Source organism: Poecile atricapillus, chromosome W (genome assembly GCF_030490865.1).
Source record: "Poecile atricapillus isolate bPoeAtr1 chromosome W, bPoeAtr1.hap1, whole genome shotgun sequence".
In the NCBI taxonomy this organism is placed as follows: Eukaryota; Metazoa; Chordata; class Aves; order Passeriformes; family Paridae; genus Poecile; species Poecile atricapillus.
Genome location: NC_081288.1, coordinates 99,317,325 through 99,344,589, shown reverse-complemented (window position 1 = coordinate 99,344,589; position 27,265 = coordinate 99,317,325). Strand labels below are relative to the sequence as shown.

The 27,265-nt window shown below is 42.8% G+C and overlaps 1 protein-coding gene across 7 annotated transcripts in view; it reads right to left on the bottom strand.

Annotated features, from left to right (window-relative positions):
• LOC131591631 (ras GTPase-activating protein 1-like) overlaps positions 1-27,265 on the bottom strand; it is a 183,982-nt gene that overhangs the window by 111,382 nt on the left and 45,335 nt on the right. For 6 of the 7 annotated variants that reach the window (XR_009280424.1, XR_009280423.1, XM_058862524.1 and 3 more), the window contains exons 3-6: positions 20,328-20,463; positions 19,401-19,471; positions 1,593-1,710; positions 523-554 (exon numbers count right to left, since the gene is read on the bottom strand). Coding sequence is in view for 5 of the 7 variants with exons in the window: in XM_058862524.1 (XP_058718507.1) it covers positions 523-554; positions 1,593-1,710; positions 19,401-19,471; positions 20,328-20,463 (357 nt within the window). In the remaining 2 variants the exon portion in view is untranslated. The remainder of the gene's footprint in view (positions 1-522; positions 555-1,592; positions 1,711-19,400; positions 19,472-20,327; positions 20,464-27,265) is intronic. The other variant, XM_058862528.1, reaches the window with a different exon arrangement.

Here is a 27,265-nt window from a genome sequence, read left to right as displayed (position 1 = left end):
ATTGTTCATTGTAAATTGTATTAGTTTTTTTTTAATTATTTAACAAGTTGGAATTCACTGCAAACAAATTATTCTAGTGTCTCCTGGTTTTCATTTAAAGTGCTAGCACACAAGGCTAATATCAAGAGTTACTATTATACCATCATTCCTCTAAATGATTCTTTGATCCCTCTCCTGCACTTAGAGTTGAGCAGACCTGAAAAAAGGTTACCTCTAAGCTAAACTGTATGTGTATAAAAAATCCCCACAAATCAGAAAACACTATATCCTCCATTGAATGTATTCTAGGTAAAGTGGTCACAAAGACTCATTCAAGATTTTCACTGCAAAACCCATTCACATTAGGCATAACTAAGACAAGACTTCATGTTAATGGCCTATGCAACTTCAACAGCTAGAATAGAAGTCTCAAGACTAAAAAACAAGTACATTCAACTTTGGTTCACCTTCCCAGTCTCACAGCTAAAGTTTACAAATGTTTGTTTTACGATTTTCTTTTAATAAAAACCAAAAAATCCTTACATTTTGCCTTCATGTGGATCTTCTTCTCTTCCCTAATAGGAAAATTAACATATTAAGTGCATGAAAACAGTATGCTTGAGTTTAGAAAAGTAAACTTCATAGGTTAAGACCTTCTGTAAACATAAACAACACTAAGAAGTCCAAGACATTTTTGAACTAGATGGCTTATTGCACAGTTCACGTAAAGAGGTTTTCAACTTCATTCACTGTAATTCAGTGGAAATTCAGCTATAACATGTTATTTAAAAGGATTGTTTCTGTCAGTCTTGAAGTCGTTTACACGTGGTAACTTAAATCTCAACTTTTGTGAACTTCAACCACTAATGTAGAAATTTATACTTAGATACACTAAAACTACCATTTCAATTTAGCCATTCACATCCTGATACAGATGTGAGAACAGGTGAAGCAAACTCTACTAATAGCAATATACATATGCTGCAAGGCAAACATCATCAAAACTCCAAAGCAATGGTGAACTACTTAAAAAAAAAAAGCATGTGGGAGGGTGGAGTGGGTGTTTTTGTCCATTAAATCAAATCTCTTATCCTGCAGTAAATCAATTATCTTTGTCACTCAATTAGTTTCCTGACTTAGCCTAAGCCCTTCTAGATATAATTAACTAATCAATATTTTGATGTCCACAATTGGCCCTTAAAAAAAAGGAAAACAGACATACGGCAAAATTTGAGTCTATACATTTATGAATATTTCATAGTAAACAAATAAACAAAAAGAATGTAACTGAATGACTATAAAGTTATTTGTCAGGACTGGTGAGTTTAGGAAACTGCTTAATAAGTTCACAGTATCATTCATTTGCACATGAGCTTTCTTGGATAACAAGAAGATGTACTTGGTTTGGATATTAAATTAGACTTCATGGTTTGTTAAACTACTTAAAAACTGTCAGATTCAAATACTGCAAGAAGGTTTAGAAAAGTACATGAAGTCAGGCAGCTAAATTACACTAGTTTGGTTTAATTTTGATGTTAACTTTCACACACAACTAACAAAAAATAAAAATCAAATCTCAATTCTGCAACAGATTTGAATATAAAATTACTTACCACTTCTTCTACCAGGTCTTCTACTATAAGACCTTGTTCATCTGTCCGTAGGTTTGTAACCCACATCCAGCCATCTTCCAATTCATTATGCACAATAAACATATCTCCTTTAAGGAAACTGAAGAGAGTTACAGTAACACATATGTTAGAAGTACAATCATAATACAAAGTTTAATGAACACAGTGAATTCTTGAGCATAGTTTCAGAAAAACATTTGAGAAAATCTGACCATGAAAGACATACTTATTGGTATCCTAAGCACACCATGTGCATTTTTCACACAGTTTAAGTAGGTATGAATATCACATTGTAGGAATTCCAAGTACAGAAAGTTCTCAAAATCTTGTGAATGCAAGCTCAGACATAGACATGAACACAGGGTTCAACCTGAGGCCTTGGAAAGGGCTCTGCCTTTAAATCCAGAAGGATTTAGAAACCATGAGTAAGAATATGAGTTTGTAGTTTAGATAGAAAAGACAGTAAGCTAGGTAGTGGAAAGTTTTAAGGTTTCAAAGTTAAGATACAGAAGTAGTTATAAAGGTAATAAGAAATTTAAGGTGTAACAAGTAGTTTTGTACGTCATTATATGATTGGCTAAGAAAGTCCACACTGCAGCAAAGATGTATAAAACAAAATAATTAGCTATTGGTGTGAAAGTAGAAACATTCTTTTGCGGCATTAGTTTATTGGTTAGTTAACCTTAAAAAGACCTTGTGACCTGTAGTCTTGTGACCACTGACCATGAACATCTAGTGAACATGGTGAAGACACTCTCACTACTTCATGAGACTGTAGAAGAAGAATAATACATCATGCTTTAAAACATCTCCCAGTGGTCCCATCTCTCTCGCAAAATCCTGATATCACATGAATGTTTATCTTTATTTTACATTTAGAATATAAAGTATGCTAAGGATGCATAAAACAAAAAACACCACAATAACATTAGAAGATAGTAACATTCTTTTATCAAGAGGGACCAAATACTAAACACGGGTAAAAACAATCAAGGATTTCCATAATAGTCTAAAAAATAATGTCTCTATCAAAACCTACTTTTGTATAATAAAGCTTATGGAATATCTACTATTTAAGTATTTGGATATGAAGATAAGTGCTAAAAAGAAGATACAGAACAGTTTCTTGAGAAGACATGCAAATAACTACAAATAAAGAGTATATCTAGAGGGAGGCCAGTCCTCCAAAAGGCTTCCTCCTTGGAGGTCTGCTCCCTAAGATAAAACAAAACTACTTAGTCATGGTGACTAAGCTGTGGACCCCTTCCTGCTTTGGGACCCCATGTTATCTCCTTGTAAACCATTGGTCCTTTTCCCAATTCTCCCCTTCCCTATAAAAACCCCAGCTTTTTCCCAGTTCAGGGGATGTGACCATCACTGGCCCCCTTTGCTGAAGCCTGCTATTAAAGGACTCTGTGGAATGCTACATGGCCTCCCATCTCTCACCCACTTGTCGGCTGGGGTAACCCATGAGTGGAGCTGAGCTAAGCTGATCACTACAAGAGCTGAAATCACATCTAAAAGAGCTAATCACTTGAAGCCTCAGGCTGAGCTCATAGGGGTTACCTGTTGCCGCCCATATTGCTTGGTTTTATTAAGTTCAGAGGTAGTTTACCCCAGTTGCTCCCCGGTCATAAAGAATGGTTTGTCCCCAGGTGCCCATCATGGTAAACCCTTCCCATTTTTCCAGATTGTTCCCCATCCATCACCCTAATCCTGCCCCTAAGCCCTGTCAATCTATGTGAACCCCCACCTTTTGTTCCAGTTCTTTCCCTGCCTATCATCCCTTCCTCGACGCCCTATTGATTGTACAGTTGCTTTCCCCCCCCCGGGTCCCTACCATTGGTCCTGCATATTGTAATCCCCACCCTTAACCCCTCCGTTGCTGTTGTCCCATTGGTCACCATACGAGCCGCCCACGGTCCTTAAAACCTGGCGCATGGGGGTGCCCAGGGTCTCGGCTCAGACCTCTCCCCTGTGATCCCAGCCCCGCACCTGTTGGAATAAACTTGTTCCTGGGAAATCGGAGGAGTTTGAGCACTCTTTCTCCCTTCGTCACAACCCGTGTCGCCCTGTAAGCCTCAACGCCAGAGCGCAGAGGAGCTCTGGAGGTTCCAGGTTGAGCCTCGCAGTGCTAGCCTGGTTCCCCACTCCTGCCGCTGACATCGGCCACAGCTAGCCGAGGCAAAAGAGGCCGATTCGGGCAGCGGCAGATGACGCTCAACGCGGGGCCTCTCGTGAGGCGTGGAGACCCCCGGAGAAGTCGGTGAATCTACGCACTTGTGTGGATTTTACAAAAGACTGTGAGCGGCAGCTACCCCGGTAGAGCAGACTCATTTTTGTCGAGTGCTGCTCCTGGGGATCGAGGTGGCAACCGTCGACGTGCCGACGATCGCCTCGGGGTTTGTGGACGTCTCCTGCAGCACCGGTCCGGAATTGGGTGAGTAGCCCCACGTGGGGGACGAGGGGGTGTGCAAGTGTGTGCAGCTCCCCCTGCTGTGTGTTGGTGTGCAGCTCCCCCTGCTGTGTGTTGAGAATCCCTCGGGGAGGGAGTGTGGGGTAGCCCGGTTCAGACCCGTACTTTGTTACGTGTGCCTTTAGCTGCAGGGGGTGGTGGGAATTGCTGTGCTGGGGTTAGAAAGATGGGCGCACGTCTGTCAGCACAGCAAAAAAGAGTTTTCTACCAAGTTGTGAGTACCCTTGAAGGAGAGAGTAGACGGTTTTCTCGTGGGAGAGTGAAACAGTTTGTGAGATGGCTGTTCCTGCATTTCCCCAACTTCACCCCAGACAGAGCAAACACCGTAGAGTTTTGGAATGAAGTCGGAATAAAGTTAACAGAGTTAGTGAATGAAGGAGATACATCGGCTGACAAATTTGTAACATTGTTTATCTTAATTCAGTCTGCCGTAATAAAAGAAAAAAAAATGCAGGAGCAAACGCCACAAACTGCCCCAGTTTCCCCAGTTTTCCCATCCCCGTGTTCCTCTCCCCCTGATCCCGAGTGGAGGGAGACCTGTGGAGCGACCTGCAGGGCAAATTGTCCTGTTCAGGGTTCCCCCAAGGGTAACAGGATCCCTGGCCCCCCACGTCTCTCCCAGAACCCCTGCCCTGGTAGCCCTGGCCAAGTTACCAGAGCACTTTTCGATTCCCCCGTCTCCCCAGTTACAAACCCTCAGCTAAACATTTCCCAGGTTGCAAGTCCCCAGTTTTCACCCTCAGATCCCCGTGCCTCAGTTTCCCCCAGTTTCCAATGTTCCCCTGTGTTCCCCTACCCCTCTCCTAACCCTCAAGAGGGCTCCCGGAGGGCACAAGATGGCGGGGACCACATGGCTGGGACCTTCCCTTGTGCCTCTTCTCCCCATAATCCCTTTCAGACCCCCATGAACAACCCTTTCCTCCCTAGCTCCACCCCTTCTCCCTACCCTAACTCCACCCAGTTCCCCTCGAAAACCTCCTCCTCCTCAGGGGCGGGCCCCTCTGAAGTCATGCACCTAAACCCCGCCTTTTCTGATTGCCGCTCCTCCCCCTTGCCCTCCTCCTCAGTCGGTCCTCCAGTCCCGCCCCCTCCGGCTCCTGGTTCCCACGCCCTTTCTTCCGGTTCCCACGGTCCCACACCCGGTTCCCATGCTTTGGGAGCTAGAGGTGGTAAGCCTGGAAGCCAGAACCCGGAACAGGTAGAAATCCCCCTTGCCGCACCGGTGACTTTTAGTGGAAGGGGGGGGCGGTCCCGGGAATGGGAAGCCCTCTCCTTCCAGACTAAGAGAGAGCTGTGCAAGGCACAGAAGGAGTTTGGGAGAGGTAGTGAATATTTTAAAGGTCTATTAAAAGCTACCTTTTCTGCGAACGAAATGGTGCCCAGTGATCTGAAGGAGTTGTTTTCCTGCCTACTCTCCACAGCTGACTTCAGGTTGTGGAAACAGGGGTGGAAGAGATCATTAGAGACCATCCTTCCAAGCCTCTTGCACAGTATTGATGGATGTATAGATGGAGTCCCTCTGACTTTAGATCACTTGTGCGGTGAGGGAAATTGGGACAAGCCAGAGGAGCAGGCCAGGGTATTACCCCGGCCTGTCCTGATTAAAGTCATGGAGGCCGCAGAAAAGGTTTTCAATACATTACCTGAGGAGGGACCCCAGATAAATTTAATGAGTATTTTCCAGCTCCCTAATGAACCTTTTAATAAGTTTATCAATAGATTGCAAGCCCAGGCAGAGAAGCAAGTAGAAGAGGCAAATCTACAAGAACAGCTTGTATTAGAAGTGGCAAAAGCCAATGCCAATGACATTTGCAAACAGATAATTTTCAGTTTGCCTCTCTACCCAACCCCGACACTAGACATCCTCATCGAAGCCTGCTCCAGGAAGGTGCCGATGATGGGGATGTCCAGAGCCATCCCACCGCAACAGTTGAGACGAGCGCCTACTGTAGCAGTGACGCAGTTTCCACCATCACCAGCGCGTCAACCACTGTGTTTCCGCTGCAGGCAACCTGGACATCTAGCTAGGGACTGCCCGGCAGAGCATCCTAGCCAAGGGAGCAGTGCGGGGGCGAGGGCAAACAATACAATAATAAAAAAAAACTAGGGGAGCTGCGCGAGCCTGCCCCGCGCGAAGCGATAAATGGGGCAGGCCTTGCGGGGGAGGGGGGCTTTTCACATCAGGCTTGGACACCCAACCGGACGCGACATCTAACCACCACCAAGGACATCCTCTTTCAAACCCAGCACTGGACAGTAGTTGCTGTGGATCCACTGGAGGGAGGCAAGAAAAACACTGGATGTGACTGTAAGTACATCGCCATCGGGGACACTAAACACACACCCCCAGAGATTGAGATCTCCCCGATCACCTTCCCAGAGGGTCCGGAAGATCTCCTCCTCTTAGCGCGCTGCATTCACCCACCATATTTTCTCCCGAAGGGGCACATCATAGCCCAATACATTCCTGTCCCGGAGGGAGTCCCAGTGGACGACCACGCACCAGGCGTCTACTGGACAGAAATAGTGGGTGAGGACAAACCCATCATCGATTGCAGCATCAAGCAGGGTGCGGAATCTGTCCATCTGAAGGGTCTGCTTGATACGGGGGCAGATGTGACGATCATCCCCCAGAGGAGATGGCCGTCACATTGGGAGCTGCAACCTGTGGCAGGGAAAATTCAGGGTATAGGGGGTACTCAATTAGCGCAAGTATCAAGGAGCGTAGTGCAAATTATGGGGCCGGATGGGCAATTGGCAAATTTACGCCCATTCATTGCGGATTTCCAGGTTCCCTTGTGGGGGAGAGACCTTATGTCACAATGGGGGGTAAAGATTGAAATCCCGAAAACCCCTCGGGATTTTTAATAGCTGCCACTGTAGAGCGCCCCTTCCAAAAACTTGATTGGACCACTGATGAAGCAATCTGGATTGATCAGTGGCCGCTTCGAAAAGACAAATTAAAGGCGCTCAACGAGCTCGTGGAGGAGCAATTATTAAAAGGTAATATTGTAGAGACTACCAGCCCTTGGAACTCCCCGGTATTTGTTATCCGGAAGCCGGGGAAAGACAAGTGGCGGCTCCTTCACGACCTTCGTGCCATCAATAAAATCATTGTTGACATGGGACCCCTCCAACCAGGGATGCCTACTCCAACGATGCTCCCCCGAAATTGGAATCTGGCCGTAATTGATATAAAAGACTGCTTCTTTCAAATTCCCTTGCACCCTGATGACGCCCCACGGTTTGCCTTCTCGGTGCCCACCCTCAACCGAGAAGCCCCAATGAGGAGATTCCACTGGCGGGTGTTGCCACAAGGCATGAAGAATTCACCCACCATCTGCCAGTGGTATGTCTCCTCATTGCTGTCTCCCGTGCGCAAAGAGATGGGGGAGGTCATCATCCATCACTATATGGATGATGTCCTAGTGTGCGCCCCCCATGACGATCTACTCACCCGATCACTTGACCGAGTGGTTAAGGCTTTAACATCTGCAGGCTTTCAACTCCAGGAGGATAAAGTTCAACGGATGCCACCCTGGAAGTATCTGGGTCTGCGGATTGCTGAGAGGACCGTTGTGCCTCAAAAATTGGCAATAAACAGCAATCCGAAAACCTTGTAAGACCTTCACTCGCTGTGTGGGACCTTAAACTGGGTCAGGCCTTGGCTGGGCCTTTCCACTGAAGACCTAGCCCCCCTCTTCACACTTTTGAAGGGGGAGAAGGAGCTGAGTTCTCCCAGGACCCTGACCCCAGAAGCGAGGAAAGCCCTGGAGAAAGTAGAAGAGGCCCTTGTTGAAAGACAGGCGCATCGGTACGAACCGACCCTGCCTTTTGAGTTTATTGTGCTCGGGAGAATGCCACACCTCAGTGGGCTGATTTTTCAGTGGGACCAGGGCTCAAAGGATCCCCTCTTAATCATAGAGTGGGTTTTCTTGAGCCATCAAAGGTCCAAAAGTGTCACCCGGCCACAGGAGCTGATGGCTCAGCTCATCGGGAGAGCTCGGGCCAGGCTTCGGGAGATGGCTGGGTGCGACTTTGCATGCATTCGGGTACCAGTCAGCTTGTCTCGGGACAAAGAGTCCCCAAATAAGCTGACAAAAGAGATGTTTAATCAGTTACTTCGGGAAAATGAGACACTCCAGATTGCTTTAGATAGTTTTGAGGGCCAGGTCTCTGTTCATGCCCCTGCCCACAAATTTTTCAATTCCAAATTCGAACCAATTCCAAAAGAAGTACGGAGCAGGAAGCCCCTCAAAGCCCTGACTGTGTTCACTGACGCATCCGGGGCATCTCACAAGTCTGTGGTGACTTGGAGAAATCCTGAGACTCAGCAGTGGGAAGCAGATGTTCAATATGTGGAGGGATCTCCACAGGTTGCTGAGTTGGATGCAGTCGTCAGGGCCTTTGAGAGGTTCTCTGAACCTTTCAATTTAGTCACTGATTCGGCCTATGTTGCAGGGGTGGTTGCCAGAGCGGAACACGCTGCCCTGAAGGAGGTCTCTAACCCAAAATTGTTCGAGTTGCTTTCTAAATTAATATATACTGTTTCCCACAGGAAGCAACCATTTTTCGTGATGCATGTGAGGTCGCACACAGATCTCCCCGGCCCAGTAGCCGAGGGAAACCAGATGGCTGATTCCCTCGCTGCCCCTGTTTCCATGGCTCAGCTCCCCGATCGGTTCCAACAAGCTAAGCTGAGCCACCAAATGTTCCATCAGAATGTGCCTGGCCTGGTCCGCCAATTCCACCTGCGGCGGGATCAGGCCAGAGCCATTGTGGCCACATGCCCCCATTGCCAGACCACTGTCATGCCCTCTCTAGGGGCGGGGGTGAACCCTCGAGGCCTGGGGAGCTGTGAGGTGTGGCAGATGGATATAACTCACATTCCCGAATTTGGCGGGCTGAAGTTCGTACATGTATCCATAGACACTTTCTCAGGGGCAGTCTTTGCTTCTGCCCACACAGGAGAGAAAGCCGAGCATGTCTGCAAACACCTCTTGCAGGCTTTCTCTGTGCTGGGGGTCCCCAAAGAGCTAAAGACAGATAATGGCCCAGCATACATTTCCAGGAAACTGGAAGAATTCCTGCAGAGTTGGGGAGTGACACATAAGAGAGGCATCCCACACTCCCCCACCGGCCAAGCGATTGTAGAGCGAGCCCACCAGTCGCTCAAACGCGTCCTAAAACGTCAATGGGATTCAATGAAAGGTTGCGCCCCTCAGGATAGGCTATCAAAGGCGCTGTTTACTATCAATTTTCTGAACTGTACTGATACTAATCCCAATCCTCCAGTGGCACTGCACTTTAACTCCACCAGCAACTACGAGCTCCAACATCGCCCTCCAGTGCTGGTCCGGGACCCAGAGACCCAAAAGATCATGGGTCCATTCGATCTGGTGACCTGGGGGCGAGGTTACGCTTGCGTCTCCTCGCCCCAGGGACTAAGGTGGATCCCACAAAAGTGGGTGAAACCTTATGTCCCAAAACATCCTACCAGGCCACCAGATGAGCAAGAGGATGTCGCTGCGTCCGTGCAGGCCGCCCCAGTAACCCCCGAGGACGACGAGGAGGAGGAATGTCTCGAACCCCTTTTCTCTATTGATTTTTTGCTCTCCCTTTATGTTAACTGAAGTATTTGTTTTCCTTTAATTTTAGAGAGCCATCAGAAGGATGACCACCCCGAACGTCGCACTAGCCACCGTGCTCCTGCAGGATGGGGTGTCTCCGGATGGCTCTCTTCTGTTATAAGAACCATATTATAGATTGTTTTTGTGAATTTTATTAGGTACATTCGCGGTGTTGCGGAAGTGTTTAATTCAATTTATCCTTTCTTTGTTATTCCCCCCACGGCAAGTTAACTATGTTGATGTAAACCCTCTTTCCCCTCCTCCTCCTCTTCCCTCTCCCACTCCTGAATGGTTTGCTGTACCCTCTGCTCCCCTAGACCCCACGCCTTCCTCTGTTTCTTAAAAGGAAAGGGGGAGATGTTGCCGCCCATATTGCTTGGTTTTATTAAGTTCAGAGGTAGTTTACCCCAGTTGCTCCCCGGTCATAAAGAATGGTTTGTCCCCAGGTGCCCATCATGGTAAACCCTTCCCATTTTTCCAGATTGTTCCCCATCCATCACCCTAATCCTGCCCCTAAGCCCTGTCAATCTATGTGAACCCCCACCTTTTGTTCCAGTTCTTTCCCTGCCTATCATCCCTTCCTCGACGCCCTATTGATTGTACAGTTGCTTTCCCCCCCCCGGGTCCCTACCATTGGTCCTGCATATTGTAATCCCCACCCTTAACCCCTCCGTTGCTGTTGTCCCATTGGTCACCATACGAGCCGCCCACGGTCCTTAAAACCTGGCGCATGGGGGTGCCCAGGGTCTCGGCTCAGACCTCTCCCCTGTGATCCCAGCCCCGCACCTGTTGGAATAAACTTGTTCCTGGGAAATCGGAGGAGTTTGAGCACTCTTTCTCCCTTCGTCACAACCCGTGTCGCCCTGTAAGCCTCAACGCCAGAGCGCAGAGGAGCTCTGGAGGTTCCAGGTTGAGCCTCGCAGTGCTAGCCTGGTTCCCCACTCCTGCCGCTGACATCGGCCACAGCTAGCCGAGGCAAAAGAGGCCGATTCGGGCAGCGGCAGTTACCCCTGGCTGGAAACTGCCTGAGACCCCTGGACAGCCGTTCCTCGTGAGACCCCTATACAGGAAGTCTGCGGTGGCAGCTGGGGGGTCAAACAGACTCCCAGAACCAGCTACAACAAGTATAAATACAAAGCATTAAAACATTCTGTTATAAATCCATATTGAGATATTGGCTTTCACAAGTATTAGGATGAATATTATATGTTAAATACTTTTTGGTTATGTATGTACTTTTTCTCTTGCTAACAAGTTTTAAGCTTAAAGGAATTTCGTGGTACAAAGCAAGGAAACCCCAGAGGGCAAAGACAGTGGGGCCCAAGCTGTTATCAGCGGAAGGACAATGGAGACCAGGCTGTTATCAGCAGCCAGGACCAGGCCATTGGCAGCAGAAGAACATGAAGCCCAGCTGTCACCAGTGGCAGAATGAGGGGCCCAGACTGTTATCAGCACTGACTGCTTGCAAAGAAAGGAAATCAAATTCAAATAAAATGATGATCAGCAAAAATAAAAAACATACGAAGCATGCTCTGAAGAGGCGGGTTCAGGGCATAACCATGCAAAATGCTTCTCAGAAAAGTTTGAATATGCATTAAACCCTCACAGCAGGAGGGGATAAAAAGAATGTTCCAAAGATATCAGGTGTGTTCATGGCAACGCGCCAGGGGCACCCGGCCGTTTTAATCTTTTGTTTTATTTCCTTTGTCTCCTAATTGTCTTTTTGTTTATATTAATTTTTTTTATAATTTATTAAGGAAAGTGAATCTCGTTTTTCACAATTCAAAGGAGTTTCATTACTGGAAAGTTAGTATAAGTTATTCCTTAAGTGTAATCCTAAACTCAGGTATACTGGTTTTCACTAGAACAGAGTTAAATTTCTTCATAGTAGCTCCTATGAGGGGGCAGACAGTGTGCTTGAGGACTGTCTGGGCATCAGTCTGTTGGTGATATCCAACTGCTTTCATTTGCATAACTTGTTTTTCTTGGGTTTTATTTTCCGCTCTCTTTGTTAGTTGGTGGGTGGATTTTTCCCTTACAACATTTATTTTAAAATTTATTTTTAATGATTAAAACTGTCTTTATCTCAACTCACGGATGTCTCATTTTTACCCTTCTAATTCTTCCCCCATTCCACCAGGAGGGAGGGAGCAATAGGCTGTGGGATGCTTAGCTGCCATCTGGAATTAAACCACAACAGTCATTTTTGGTACCCAACAGGGTCCTCAAAGTGTTTGAGATAGTAACAGATTTTACCAGAAGGTATTAGAAGGAACTCATATCTGTTAACAGCTGCTGGTCCCAATATTGATCTTTCTCTCCTAAACATTAGTTTATCTGATCTGTGCCATGCTCTCTTTTTTACTGTACATGTTAAAGATTGGTTTTGGCTTTTGCAGTTTTCTGTGCTCTGTAGCACTTAGTGGTGTTTTGCCTGGGATATTTATTACTAAAACACTAGCTCTAATATATGTATTTTTTATATAATTTGTGTGTATAGTGCACAAAGATAACTCAAGCATAATGCATAAAACATGAGCAAGCGGGGGATTGCCACAACGACAAAGAACTCAGGACTTTTTGCAAAAGAACAAAGGGGGCGCCAGGAAAGAGATGAATCCACTCAGATAAGACGAGCCACTAATGATTCCGCGATCAGCACATGATACCAATTCAGTTGACCATGCATCTCAATGTCAGTCTCCCGAAAGAAAAAAAAACCACTCAGACTTCATCCCCTTCTGGGAAAAACTCAGCAAAACTCAACATCTCAAAGATTGCTTCCCAAAAATCCACTCAGACCTCATCGCCTTCCCAGAAAACTCATCATCAGTTCAACAGCAAAAATATGAATATGTAACAACACATCATGGAGGAAAAAAACTGAGACTGCATAGCCTCAGGCCGAAAAAACTGTATAAAACTCAGCACTACAATAGACAGTTTGTGAACTTGGGAGAATCAGTGCAATAGAGGCTGGTTCAGAGTTCACCCGACGTCAACCCTGGGCTCAGCGTTGTCTTTAATTGTGGCTGTCCCGAAATTTTGATTTTGCAAATTTTTCAATAAAATCCTTATTGATAAAATTTGATTGATTTATTAATAACACTAGCCTTGAGCTTAATCTGCTATTTGGGCTCTGTACTGATTCCATTACTGTACTTCAGGAACTGTCTCATGAAGACAAATAAGAATTAAACTTCCGCCAAGAGGATTTTCGTGGAGGAAATAGAGAATGGTAACTTCACCACCTTCTTATGTGATGCTTTCTCCCTCATTATAACAACTCTTCAGTATCTTAAACATTCTTGGGTCATGAAAATACTCCTTTTGGTATTTCTTAGAATATTATTTTGGCTTTTTCCAAGTTTAACAAGCAATTTAAGAATATCACCCAGATGCCACAGCAGTGTGGTTATGGGTGGCAAGGTATCGTGGTTTAAGACAATTTAAGAGGTGGACACTCTAAAATGAGTTACCTCCCCTTATAGTTTTAACCAATCCCTTTCCACCAATAAGGAATGAATACAAGTAAATATAAGTGAAAAAATAACAGTTTACTAAAAAAAGCCAAAATAGCAACAGGCAAAAAAATAACAGTAATAGGCACTTAGTTACAAAGTTGCTGAAATCTTGCGGATACCCAAGGAACAAAGAGAAACTCAAAATGGAGGAGTAACCCCTCCCCCAAGATGGCGCCCTCCACAAGCAACCACGTGTAGCGGGGCAAAGGGAAAAGATGGCAGACAAATCCTGCTCGGCTCAAGCTTCCCCTTGGAACAAAAAAACTGGGAAGGTAGGAGCTTACAAAGCAGCTCTAGTGGCAGATGGGAATTGCTGGCATGTGTGAAGTCAGTGCTGCTGCTTGCTGTCACCTCCTGCCACCCAGTGGACTGTGTGGGTGTTGGTGCTGCTGTCTTGGGTTCCTGTTCCAATGGGGAGAAGAAACTGGACTCTCAAGCATGGATGAGTGGTGGCCCAACCCCAGCCCGGCTCCAGCTTTGCGCTGCTGTTATAAGTGCATATTATATTATTGGCTTTTTGCAAATATTATAATGAATGTTATATGTATAAGGTTAGAAAACTTTGTTGTATTAATATGGTTTCTTTTATTTCTGTTATTGACGAAACTTAGAAATAGCCGTATAATACATATATATGTTAGGCTATAACATGATATTAAAGCACAAACTACTTTTGTTTATATAACCCAGAGACTGAAAAGATAGTCAGAGACCCCCCTGCATTCTTAAGATTATCTTGTCCTCCAAGCCCTCCAAGAGAAGAATTTATTGCATCCTTTATCAGACGATATAAAACCCAGTGGCGCCAAGAAGACTGATCTATTGGGAAGGGGGCAAGGTAAAAACTAAACAAAGGAACATCAAAAAACTTAAAAAGAATGTATGAATATGTATGAGAATTTATGGATATGTAGTAGGGTTCTGTTTTTAAGGGACAATCCTTTCTTAGTAAGGTGTGCTCTCTTGGCTGAATGCAGAGACACCCGGCCGTATCTGTATATTTTACTTTATCTCCTAATTGTCTTTCTATTAAACTTTTAAATTCTATATAAAAATATGTGAACCTCGTTTTTCACACTGCCAATAGGTGTTGCAAATTTCACTCTGAAACAGTTTTTGATTGTGAAATGCAGCTTTTCAGGTTGCTACTGTTGCGAATCAAGCCAAAAGACAAGAGGAAGCTCTGGTTGAGCAACTCTGACTTTTTAAATGGCCCTGGCAACCTCCCCCTCCCGCCTCATGAGTTTGTTTCTGGCTGAGCTGCCAGGCCTTAAAGAGACAGTAACATTTTTTGGGCACAGATAGATATAGAAAACAATAACATTTTGGGTTATTCAGGACACAGGCATATAGGAAAATATGGGCAGGTATCCAGAAAAGTTGTCACCTCCAGTGGTCTAAGACTTCACTCCCAGATCCTGATGAAGTGATAGAATATTTGAAAAAAGATATTCCAAAGAGCTACAACTTATCACACTCTACTGGGGCCTGGCCTGCACCAACCAACACTGTTTAGAATTGTTCAGCACCCTCAAGGACAGAGTCTTCTGGATCTGAAAACATACCAATAGACACTGTGACTAAATCAAAAACCCAGCAGTCAACTATATCAGTCACCTCTATAATTAAAAAGAGAGGGAAAGAATGAAATCATAAATGAGACAGAAACCATACAACCCCTATCCCTAAGCAAGCAGTGAGATATGTGAAGCCATCAACCAGGTGAACAAATTGTCAGCTAGTTATTCTGATGCTGGGATATTGGGGCCAAACATCAGGAATTAGAGGGTAAGGAAACCTAGCAGCTGGGATCCCTTGTTAGGAATAAGGTCACTGACAAAAGGATTGTAAAAGGGGTGGAAATCTTCAGTCTTTGGAGGCAGCTTCCATCAAGTATGGACAGATATCCCATCAAGGAAGGACCTACAAATTCCCAAAGCAAGGTGTCTACCACTAGGGGAAGTATCCAGTATCTGAGGGAATTAACTGTGGTGGAGGTATATGACAAGCAGGTATCCAACGAGCCGTGTGAAATCCCATGCACATGGCCCATGTGGTGAAAGTTTGTATGAAGTATACCAACACTGTACACCAACAACCTGGCAGTAATGAGCTGGATATGATAGTAAAAGGTCTTAAAATCTTAGAAAATTCGGGGACTTAGGTTTGGAAAGCCCTAGGAAAAGCAGGCCCTGGGAAATGTTAGGCCTTGTGCTTGCTAAAGACCAGGTCAAGCTGCACCTGCGTAGTCAGTATATGATAAATGATAGAATTGTTAGATGTGATTAGATATAATTATTGTTTAGAGAACATGGGGAACCATGTTAGTGGGCTAAGGGGGGATCACGAAAAATTCATGCTTGGGTAAAAACAATGCATACAATAGAACAATGTAAGTTTAATAATTAATATGTAAGTCGCATAACGATAGAGTATAAAATATGTTCAACTCGAAAACCAAAGGGGGTCAGATTTGGGTATGTGTACCCCTGACACCCAGAGCTCTTTAAATAAAGCACCTTCATATAACCATTCGTGGTTGTGTGTGATCCTGAACGCTAACAGATAGACACAAAAACTGTGGTTGGATTAGCCAGCCAACTTGAGAATTAAAAGAGAATCTCATTTCCTCCCTGGGTCTCGTCTGTAGAGAAACTGTTCCAACAATTGTCCCAGCAATTAAAGAAGGATAAGTCTTCCTCACCCATAGTGAAAAACATCTTGGCTGTTAAGAGTCAACCTTTTTGTGCTTGGGAAGAGGTTTATTAGTGTGATAGATTGGCATTTAAGAAAACAAAGAGAAACACCTAAAGAAGTTAAAACTGAGGCTGTTAAGTTAAAAGGAGGCAGATGGGAGTTTTTCTCCTGGCCAATAAATGGCCATTTCTAAGAATTGACAGCAGTTTTGACCATTGAAAAGTGAGATCAACTTGTGAACACCACCTTAAGACCTAAGCCTGGGAATTTCTTGGTCTCTTTGTTTCTGGCTTTGAAAGGTAGCAGAACTGTAGCTGGCCTCCTGGCTCCTGCCCAGGCCATGTGGCCTGGGCGGGGGCTGGGCTGGGCCTGCCCCAGTTCCCGAACCAGGAGATGGAGCCTGTAGATTTTCTCTCAGGCCCAGGCCAGGGCCGAGCTCTGCTGCAGATTCCTGAGAAGTCTTTGGAGTGGCTGAAACTTTTTCTCGAGAGACTCCTGGCTCTAAGTGCCGCTGAGCTGAAACCTGGCACCATGAACACCTGCAACTTAAGCAGGATTTTAACTCTTTTACCACCCAGATGAGACTTGCAGAGTTAATCCTTTTTCCAGAGAGAAGGGAAGAGAGAGTGATCAACATGTAAAGAGACAACATCAACTATCAAAAACAGTGAAGAAAGAAATTAGGCTTCAGATGGGGAGAGAAATAAGGAGATGCTTTAATAAGCTGAAATATTCTTTTGCTAAAACTATAGAGATGGACAATAGTGTTCTGAAAAAAAACTCCTTTAATTCATGACAAAGTATATTGGGAGGAATGGAGTGTTTCAAAGTGTGGATTTTGAGCAAAATGGTGAAGTGGTTGTGATACTGTAAGATGCTGGAACAGAGTGAGAGAAGAAGTAATAGTTAAAGGTTTGTGGCTTTTAAGAAGCAAAGAGAAAACTCCTGTTTATAGACAGGCTCACAAAAACAGATGAAGAGAACTTTTACCTTTGAATAACTCATCCTTAAAAATTACATCCCTAGACTCATGACCCACACACACCTCAGAGTGATGTGAAATGGGAGGAGTGAACTGATGGCAGATTTCTTTTTCCGGGCAGCTGGCATCATAGAAATAAAAAGCTATAAAAGAAATGGTTTTCTTGTGAGAAACTCCATGGATTAGCAGAATAAGACTTCTGTTTCTCTACAAAGACTGATGAAAAGACTCTAGCAAGAATTGGGACTGTTTTAACCACCAAAGTTTTTTTGTCTCTATGTTGTCATGTGAACAAGGAAATAGTTGGGTAGTGGGGGAGAAAAGGGTTATTCTGGAAGTTTTATTCTGGTTTCTTATTCTTGTAGTTTTTGTTAATAAACTTTCTTTATTCCCTTTTAAGTTTTAAGCCTGTTTTGCTCTTGTTCTAATCCATGTTTCACAGCAAGAAGTAAGTAAGTTTTCTAGTGATTTTTTTTTTTAGTTGCTGCTTTAAAACCACGACATTTATTTGGTGCATTAGCCGAGAAATGAAATTGGCAAATCTAAACAACTACAATCAGTGACACACACCACATCCCACCCTGTGGTTCTATCTGCCATGACCAGGGGGAGGACATAAGGAAGTGAGATGGTGAACCTACCTGGAGACTGAAAGCTCAAGTACAAGAAGTGCAAGAAAAAACAGCAGCGAAAAGGCATCCATCCAGGAAAATTGCTGCCCCAGTGTCTGTTGGTGCTTAGTTGCTGGCCAGGGTTAAACCATAACATCAGGTCATATGAAAACTGTGGAAGATCAGACAGCTACAGAAGCTGAGCTGGGTAGCACCGCCGACCTCCTGGCCCTGGTACAGTGAAAGCCGTGGGAGAGATAAACTCAAAGCAAGAACAAAAGTGAAGACATCATGTCTGGTCACTCTGACAGCTCTGACAAGAGAAGATGTAACAAGGACATTGCTGGCGCAATTAATGCACCAAGAATGCAAGAATGTAACAAGGAGCTGATAACCAAAAAGATTGTGTTACTAAGGGAACAGGGGCAAAGGGGTCTGAGTGGAAAATTTTGTACAGAACTTAGAGAACTATAAATACAGGTGTTTAGTGTAATAAACTGGCTTTGCTTGCATAGCATGGTCTGTGTTCTCTCAATTCCCACAGAAAACCTTTCACTGGAGCACAGGGGGACTTCTCAATCAAGTCAAATGATGTATCAAGGATACAGGCAATAGCTACACAGTACTGAAGTTCAACAACAACCAAAATTAGATAGCAATTTTCTACTGAACATCTCTTGAGAGGGTGTGATAGATGCACCCACTCTGAGTGAACAGTAGTAATTATCATTTAATAATTCTTTAATCATTAATAAAACCCTTTTAATTAACCCCACAACAATGACTTCTTTTAACAATTCATCTGTGACATAGTAACAAAAAATGCATTAATTTTAGCACAAAGTAAAAGGCAAGAATAAAAAAAAGCCTAATGAAAATACTTAGAATTAATTCAGCTACTAATGAACCTAAATCTTAACAATGTACAATAGACAGCAAAGCCATCTTCAAGCTTTCTAAATATTAATTATGACATTAAAATTAAGTCAAGATTCCCTGAAATACATTACATCTTCAAGAGTACATTACAAGAGTATAATACATTAATTTGACCTAAAACAGTGTACTTTTTTACCAATTTTGCTATGAACAGACTATTTTACCATGCAGATCTCAGAAACCTAGCCAGACACATAGAACTTTACAATTTCCTGTAATTTTTGTTACCATAGCAGAGTAATTAAATACTTTTTCCTCTTAAGTTGGTAGGTGCAATTAGGCATTTACTGGACTTGATGGACCCTATTATGCATAAGTATAGAAAGGAGCCCTACTTTCAATATACAATTAGGGAGTTCCCTCCTGTCTTACTACCTTATTGTATACTTAGAAGAAGGTCTTCTCAAAGAGGAGTATCCTCAAAGTGTTTTTTATAGAGATCAGAATGGACTGGATATTTTTTTACCCCAATGAGGATATAAAGCTGTCATATACTTTTCTATATAATCTTAGGTTAATCATCCTATCAAGAACCTTATTCACAATTACACCAGCATGTTCTATCAACATGTGAAACCAAGACAGTCTCATCAGAAATTACTACAAACATCTTTCAAATCTGGCTTTTCTTTTTTCATCTGGAAGAAAACTGATATATCAGGAAAGCAGTATTAATTCCAAGCAACTAGTATATGTTCTTCCATTAGATATAGGACTGCTGGTTTTGCATCTTTTCCAAATAATATATACAGTGGAAGAAAAAAAAAAAAAAAAAGGCAGGCATCATACCTTTAACCTCCCAGAGCATTAAGTCAATTATAAATAAGATGCAACTGGAAAGTATTTGCATAGTGAACATATACCTAAATCATTAGGTTTTATAAATACTCCAAGAATTTCACATATGCTTCTACCTATTATTAAAACGTACCTTATTTCATCAGTTTCTGGCACTTTGGTGTAAGGTAGAATTGCTCGAACTCTCCTTCTATCTTCCACAGGCTACAATTTTAGAGAAGAGTTCAAAGATATTAATTTTCCCTTTCATTCCAGTGTATCTTCTTCTCCCCAACATTATGCTAGTCTGAGGCAAAAGACTAGTAGTAGTAATTTGTATACCTTTGATAGGTTTAAGTTTTTAAAGGGTCAAAAATAGTAAGAGCTGGAAATGCTCAATTCCTGAAGTTATCTAAAAAAGTCTTCATTTTGCTTCTAGCCCTGTAACATTATCAGTCATGTTATCTCCAAAAATCAAATTACTAGCAATGTAATTCCCTTGAAAGAGCATTTTTCAACTTACTTCTTCTTAGTGGAAACTTGTGAAAATTTAATATTCAGAAACATCTTCATTTGAGGGGGAAGGGAGACATTACTCATACTGATAATTACTGATATTGTCTTAAGGATAGTCACTTAAAAGAAACAGCTTTCAGGAGCTTTGGTTATTTCAAGGATGTGTATTTCAAAATCTTTGCTTCAAAACAGTAATATTATTTTGATATAATGTATTAAATCTGTGTAAAACCCTACATTATAACAGTGCTCTTTAATAGCCAAAACCCACACATTTTCTTATTTCAGTTTATGTACAATGTTATTACTACATTTGGAGATAGCTGCAGTACCTGACATCTAGCTTTCTCATTACAGATTTTTATTAAAAACCAATTTTTTATCATTAGTTTCTATCAGTAAAGCCTTGTTTATATATTCATTATACTTCACCATATGCTGAGATAGGTCTAGAACTAGGGGAAGCCATCTACAAGGCTTTTTTCATAGAAAACTATGAATATTGATAGCAAGACTAATGATATTAACATTTAAGTAAATGACATTTTAAAATTTTACTACTTGCCTCTGGAGGTGCTACTGGAAAGAATAGTTTTTCCCCCTTCAGCAAACAAGACACATGACTGTAATAACCAATTAGGTCTGAGAGTGAAGCAAAGCGACGTCCACCAATGTAATAATCTCCACACATGGCAATAATCCTGTAAATAAAGAAAAGGAAGTTTGACAGAAGAACTTTTACTACAAACTGTTGGGATGGTTTAGGTTTAGGATTTTTTTTTAAAAGGAAATGAGGATGATGCTGAGTTGTTAAAGCAGGCTATGTTCAAAATACACTATTACAAACTCTAAAAATGTTAAGAGCTACCTGGAAAAGCAACTCTGAAAAGGGAGAAAATACTGACAGAGGGATTGAACTATTCCTTTAGTTACACAAAAGAAAAAAAATGAAGAAGACACTATATCTACTTAAAAGCTATAATTTTTTGGTAAAAAATGTGAAATTATCAGTTTTATGAAGCTTTCAGAATGCTAAAAACAGTTTCCAATAAACAATGTAGTAAATGGGAAAAACGTCATACTTTCCACCAGAACTCTTTGTTGCAGTGTCAAAACAATATTTTTTAGGATCATAGAATCAGGTTGGAAAAAACCCTTTATTATCATGGGGTTTTTTAAGATAATGGGACTTAAACATTAACCCAGCACAGCCAAATCCACCACTAAACCATGCCCCTAAGCACATCTACACATCTTTTAAATAACTCCAGGGATGTTGACTACACCACTTCCCTAGGCAGCCTGTTCCAATGCTTCCCTTTTGGTGAAGAAATATTTCCTTATGTCCAATCTAAACCTCCCCTTGTGCAACTTGACTCCTCTTCCCCCCATCCTATTACTTACTACTTGAGAAAGACAGATCAACACCCACCTGGCTACAACCTCTTTCAGGTAATTCTAGAGAGCAATGTCTTCCTTGAGCCTCCTTTGCTCCAGGCTAAACAACCCCAGCTCCCTGTCGTGGTTTTAAAGCAGTAACTAAAAAATCACTAGAAAACTTACTTATTTCTTGCTGTGAGATATGGATTAGAACAAGAGCAAAACAGGCTTAAAACTTAAAAGGGAATAAAGAAAGTTTATTAACAAAAACTACAAGAATAAGAAAACCAGAATAAAACCTCCAGAAAACCCTTTTCTCCCCCACTACCCAACTATTTCCTTGTTCACATGACAACATAGAGACAAAAAAACTTTGGTGGTTAAAACAGTCCCAATTCTTGCTAGAGTCTTTTCATCAGTCTTTGTAGAGAAACAGAAGTCTTATTCTGCTAATCCATGAAGTTTCTCACAAGAAAACTATTTTTCTTCATAGCTTTCTATTTCTCTGATGCCAGCTGCCCGGAAAAAAAAATCTGCCATCAGTTCACTCCTCCCATTTCACATCACTCTGAGGTGTGTGTGGGTCATGAGTCTAGGGATGTAATTTTTAAGGATGAGTTATTCAAAGGTAAAAGTTCTCTTCATCTGTTTTTGTGAGCCTGTCTGGAAACAGGAGTTTTCTCTTTGCTTCTTAAAAGCCACAAACCTTTAACTATTACTTCTTCTCTCACTCTCTTCCAGCATCTTACAGTATCACAACCACTTCACCATTTTGCTCAAAATCCACACTTTGAAACACTCCATTCCTCCCAATATACTTTGTCATGAATTAAATGAGGTTTTTTTTCAGAACACTATTGTCCATCTCCATAGCTTCAACAGAAAAATATTTCAGCTTATTAAAGCATCTCCTTATTCTCTACTTCTTCTGAGGTTTAATTCTTTTCTTCACTGTCTTTGATAGTTTATAGGGTCTCTTTACATGTTGATTACTCTCTCTTTCTCTCTCTGGAAAAAAGGATTAATCTGCAAGTCTCATCTGGGTAATGAAAGAGTTAAAATCTTGCCCAGGCCTTGTAGCTGGTCTTGTTATCTCTGCCAGAGCTGGTGGCTGGAGCTGTCTGCGATGGCCTCTCTTTACTCGGTGGTTTCTGGTGGAACTCATCAGTGGCAGAAACTGCAGGGAACCGGCCTGGCCCGGCCTGGGCCCACTCGCCCCCCCCCGACCCCCCCCCCCGGCCTTGTCCAGCCTGGTGGCAGGGGAGGAGGCTGATCCGGAGCCTGCTACGTCTTCAAGAACCGTAAACTAAAGACAACAAGAAATTCATGGCCTTACATCTTAAGGTAGGTGTTCACAGGTTGATCTCACTTCTCAATGGTTAAAACCGCCGCCAATTCTCAGAAATGACCAGTCATTGGTCAAGAGAAAAAACTCCCATCATCCTCCAGCAGTTTCAACTTCCTTAGCTCCCAAAGCTATCTTAAAAGTAAACTCACCCCAGGACACTCCCCCAGCTGCTCCCCATAATACTTGTGTTCCAGACCCTTCCCCAGCTTCATTGCCCTTCTTTGGACACACTCCAGCACCTCAATCAATGTCTTTCTTGCAGTGAGGGACCCTGAACTAGACACAGTATTCGAGGTGCAACCTCACCAGTGCTTAGTAAAAAGGGACAATCACTTCCCTAGTCCTGCTGGCCACACTATTCCTGATCCAGGCCAGGATGTCATTTGCCTTCTTGCCCGCCTGAGCACACACTGGCTCATGTTCAGCTGGCTGTTGACCAGCACCTCCAGGTCCTTTTCCACTGGGCAGCTTTCCAGTCCCTCTTCCCCAAGCCTGTAGTGTTTCATGGGATTGTCATAACGCAAGTGCAGGACCCGGCACTTGGCCTTGTTGAACTTACTACAACTGGCCTCGGCCCATTGATCCAGCCTGTTCAGATCCCTCTGCAGAGCCCTCCAGTCCATCAACACTCCACCCAACTTGGTTTCATCTGTGAACTTACTGAGGGTGCACTCAATCTGCTCCTCCAGATGATCAATAAAGATATTAAACAGGACTTGCTCCAGTGCTGAGCCCTGGGGGAACACCACTGGTGACTGGCCACCAACTGGATTTAACTCCATTCACCACCTCTCTCTGCTCCCAGCCATCCAGCCATTTTTTTGCCCAGCAAACAGTGCACCTGTTCAAGCCATGAGCATCCAGTTTCTCTAGGAGAATGCTGTGGAAAACTCTGCCAAAGGCTTTACTGGACTTGAAGTCTAGGTAGATAACATGCACAGCCTTTTCCTCATCCACTAAGTAAATCACCCCTTGTCATACAAGGAGATCAGTTTATCCAAGCAGGATCTGCCTTTTATAAACCCATCCTGGCTGAGCCTGATCACCTGTTTGCATGTGCCATGTGATGGCACTCAAGATGATCTGCTCCATAATCTTCCCTGGCACCAAGGTCAGGCTGACAGGCCTGTAATTCTCCAAATCATCTTTGTGGCCATTCTTGTAGATAGACATCACATTTGCTAACGTCCATTCATTCACGGAAAATTATGAAGGGCAAGATGAAAATATAAAGATTTTCCTCCCCAATATTTTATATCACTCAGTCACTCACCAAAAAAATACACTACTACAGCCAAAAAGAATTTAGTTTTGATGGACTCATACACTATCTGTCAATCATATGCTGCATGAACATATGCCCATATCCAACTTGGGGGGAGGGGGATTTGGAGAACTTTCACCTACAATATTGGTATTTTAGTCAAACTGAAATATATAAGGAAAGTTTAATCCAAGAAATATCACTTTTAGGAAACAAATATCAGTGAGATTGTCAAGCAATGAAAATTTCACCAATTTTTGGCAGAGAACAAGCTTTGGTGGAAGTGACACTTCCAGTCTATGGGACCCAAGGGACACATCCCTATATTTGGCTGAATTAACTTCAAGACTGTCAATCTTGAGGCTGGAAAAATGTTTGGCATTTGCCCTTCTAATAACAAAAACATATACACTCTGCAGTCAACAAGTGAAATCAAAAGCAGGTTTGCTCCATGAAGACCAGTATCAGCAGACAAATTAGTTTCCTTCAGATAGGTCATGTATTTAATGGATCCAAGAAGAAAAGATTACTTAAGATTTTAATATATTATAAGGATTCCTTTCTTAGAAAGTAGCATTTAATGGTTTCCCATTTTCTGAGATGCCAGAAACAATTTTATGGTGGACATAAACCAACATTCAACACCTGATACTGGCTACAATAAGCAGAAGTTATTAAAAATGAGACTCTTGAAAACTTAAAAACAAGTATGAACATAACTTCATTTACTACTACTGCTACATAGTAATCAGTTCCCTAATAAGAATCAGTATAGCTGGGATGCCTTGAGAAGGCTGACCTAGAACAAAGGCTAGACAGAGTTAAGAATAAAGTAGGTATTTATTGAAAGGCCTTAAAGGATATACCTTGGGCAGTACAAGACTTTGGCCAGGTCTACACCCAAGATGGACCTAAAAATGGTCACAAAATGGACGACTGGTCACGAGGTCTCACATTTTTATAAGTTTTGGACCATCTGTATATCAGGGTTTAAAGGAAAGCCGCTCGGAATATTCATGGAGTCCTCATAGAGGTAAAAGTGAACTTCATTTATTGCATAACTCAGTACATTCTTATAGGGTTTTTTCCAGGGTTCACGTGGCTTAAGCAAAACTGCTATTAGCTAGTGCATCTTGCTTATCATCTTCTTCTTCGTTTACATTCTTCACAGCGACTTCAAGGTCACTGTAAGCTGTAAGCTGGGCTGTAAACTGTACCCTGGGTTGTGCAAACAGGCTTTAAATAAAATATCGTTTCTATAAGGGTTAATTGTCCAATCACTGCTTCAGGTTATGAAGTCTCATCCTTGTTTTCTCTCTTCAGTTCACTGTTGTTTATGCTTTTGGGTTTGAAACTTGTAACGATTTTCCTTGGTATAAGCTAGTGTCTTGGTTTTGGAAGACAGGTATCTGCTAGGGAGGACAGGAGCTTCCCTTGGAATGAAAATGTAGACTCCCTCCCTCCGAATTATTATAATTTTGAAATCAAAGGGCTCTCAGGCAGAGATCTGGGGATAGGAATAAGAGTTCTTTACTAGTATGTATAACAAGGCAAACAAACAACAATAACTACAGCATTAACAACAAAACAGAACCAGGGAGCCCGTGACAGCCTTCTCAGCAGAGACAGGAAAGGATGGAGGAGAGAGAGGCTTTGCTTCACAAACCCCCTCAGGCAGTCAGTCCCGCTGCTCCTGCAGGATCCTAAGGAACACTTAGCTGGACAGGCAGGAATAAGCACAGATCCCGAGCCAGTGACTGAGGTGTATCAGCAGCTCTTTGGCAGTGGCTGGCACTGCCACATGTCCCAGCAGGACAGGGGGTGCGAGGCCCACCAACGAAGAAGGAAGAAGAAGCAGCAGCTTCATCTGGGTGATGGCGAATTCCCTTCTCTCTGCAGCAACAGCTCCCACCAAAGTGTGCTTCTCTGAAGCTGAAGAAGCCAGCAAAATTGTCCAAGCCCTCCCTTTTTCCTGCCTCCCTTTCCCCCTGGGCCCAGCCAAACTCTTTGTGTTTCTCAAGCACCTACCAAGTACCAGCAGTCAGGTTTTCCCCGCAACTAATGGGTAAAAATTCCACAGGTGAGACAGAACTAAAAAAAGGACACCTAACCCCCAACAGCTAGAAAAGGAATTATTTTGTCTACCTACTCTATGATGAGAACTCACTAACACTTAAAATGAAGCTCAAAACTACGCACCTAGGCAGCACAGAATCTGAAAAATATGAAAGCTAAAACTTAAGGCATCAGTTTCCCCCTTTAGAGGCTTGACACAGACTTTACCTTGTCAAGTCTCTATTCTAAATATCTACTAATAATAGGTATTTAATAAAAGATAAGTATCTAACGATAGTGAGAGGAATGACAGGTTTGTCTTTACAAACAAGCTGTGGGTCTGCTGATAAGATGCAGCTATCAGTGAGAGACAACAGAAACAATGGGATGGATTCCACTAAAAGATCAAAGAGGCACTGAAAGACCACCATGAATTCCACAAAAGTTAAGAATTAAGAAGGGATTATGCATTGGGAGGGGGGGAAGGTATCCCAGGTATCAGGCGTTCCGGGAAGTCTGTACCTCTCAAGTACCTCAGCCTATGGGGAAAGAGAGAAGGGACAAGCGGCTGGGAATTAGGATAAAAAGGAGGCTGCGCCCTCCAAAAATTTGAGAGACCCCAGGGGAATGCCCCATGGCCTCTCCCTTTATTCGAATAAAGTAAAAGGACTCCTCTGTCTCCTTTTTGGACATAAACCTCTGGTGTTTGTGGATTAATTTTCCTGACAATAGTAAACAGCCAACAATAATAAACAGCTAAAAAGAATAAACATCTAACAACAGATAAATATCTAATAGTAAATAAAGCATGAATTGTTTGCTCAGACATGATGCAAAGATGCATGCTTTGTTTGCTTTGCAAGAAAATTTGCTTTCTGTTTATTTCTTGTTATCTAGATAGCTGACAAAGGTTTTTTCTAGTGCTGAAGATGCACTTGACATCCTATTTTGTGAAAATGAACATTACTCTGCAGCACACTACATGCTAATATTCAAGCACTTCCCAGAATGTTGGAGTCTGAAACATAGAGTGTATGCCCTTGTTTCTGATGCTTAGCTCTGAGATCCAGAAAAACACTGAATTTCATACAATATGAAATTTATGAGCATGTTTTCATGGTGATACATGAAAACAACTGTTAGATAGAAAAGCTAAAAGTGTGTGTTTACATTAGAGAGTTTTCTTAAGTCACTGGATGAAAAAGTTAAAGTTTAGAGTTTAAAACAGTTTAGAAAGCAGAAGGCAAGATGGAGGATTTAGAATGTTGCTTCTTTTCCTTCTTTCTGCTTCATGTTCTTCTAGAGGTTTTTGGGTAATAGTGATTGGATAGAAAATGCTGCAGTGCAGCACACAGGTGATGGGTCATTGAGTCATTAAGAAAAATAATATACGTGTCTATTGTTAATTGGATAAGAATGAGTATAAAGATAAAAGAACTGCATGGTTCAGGGCCAT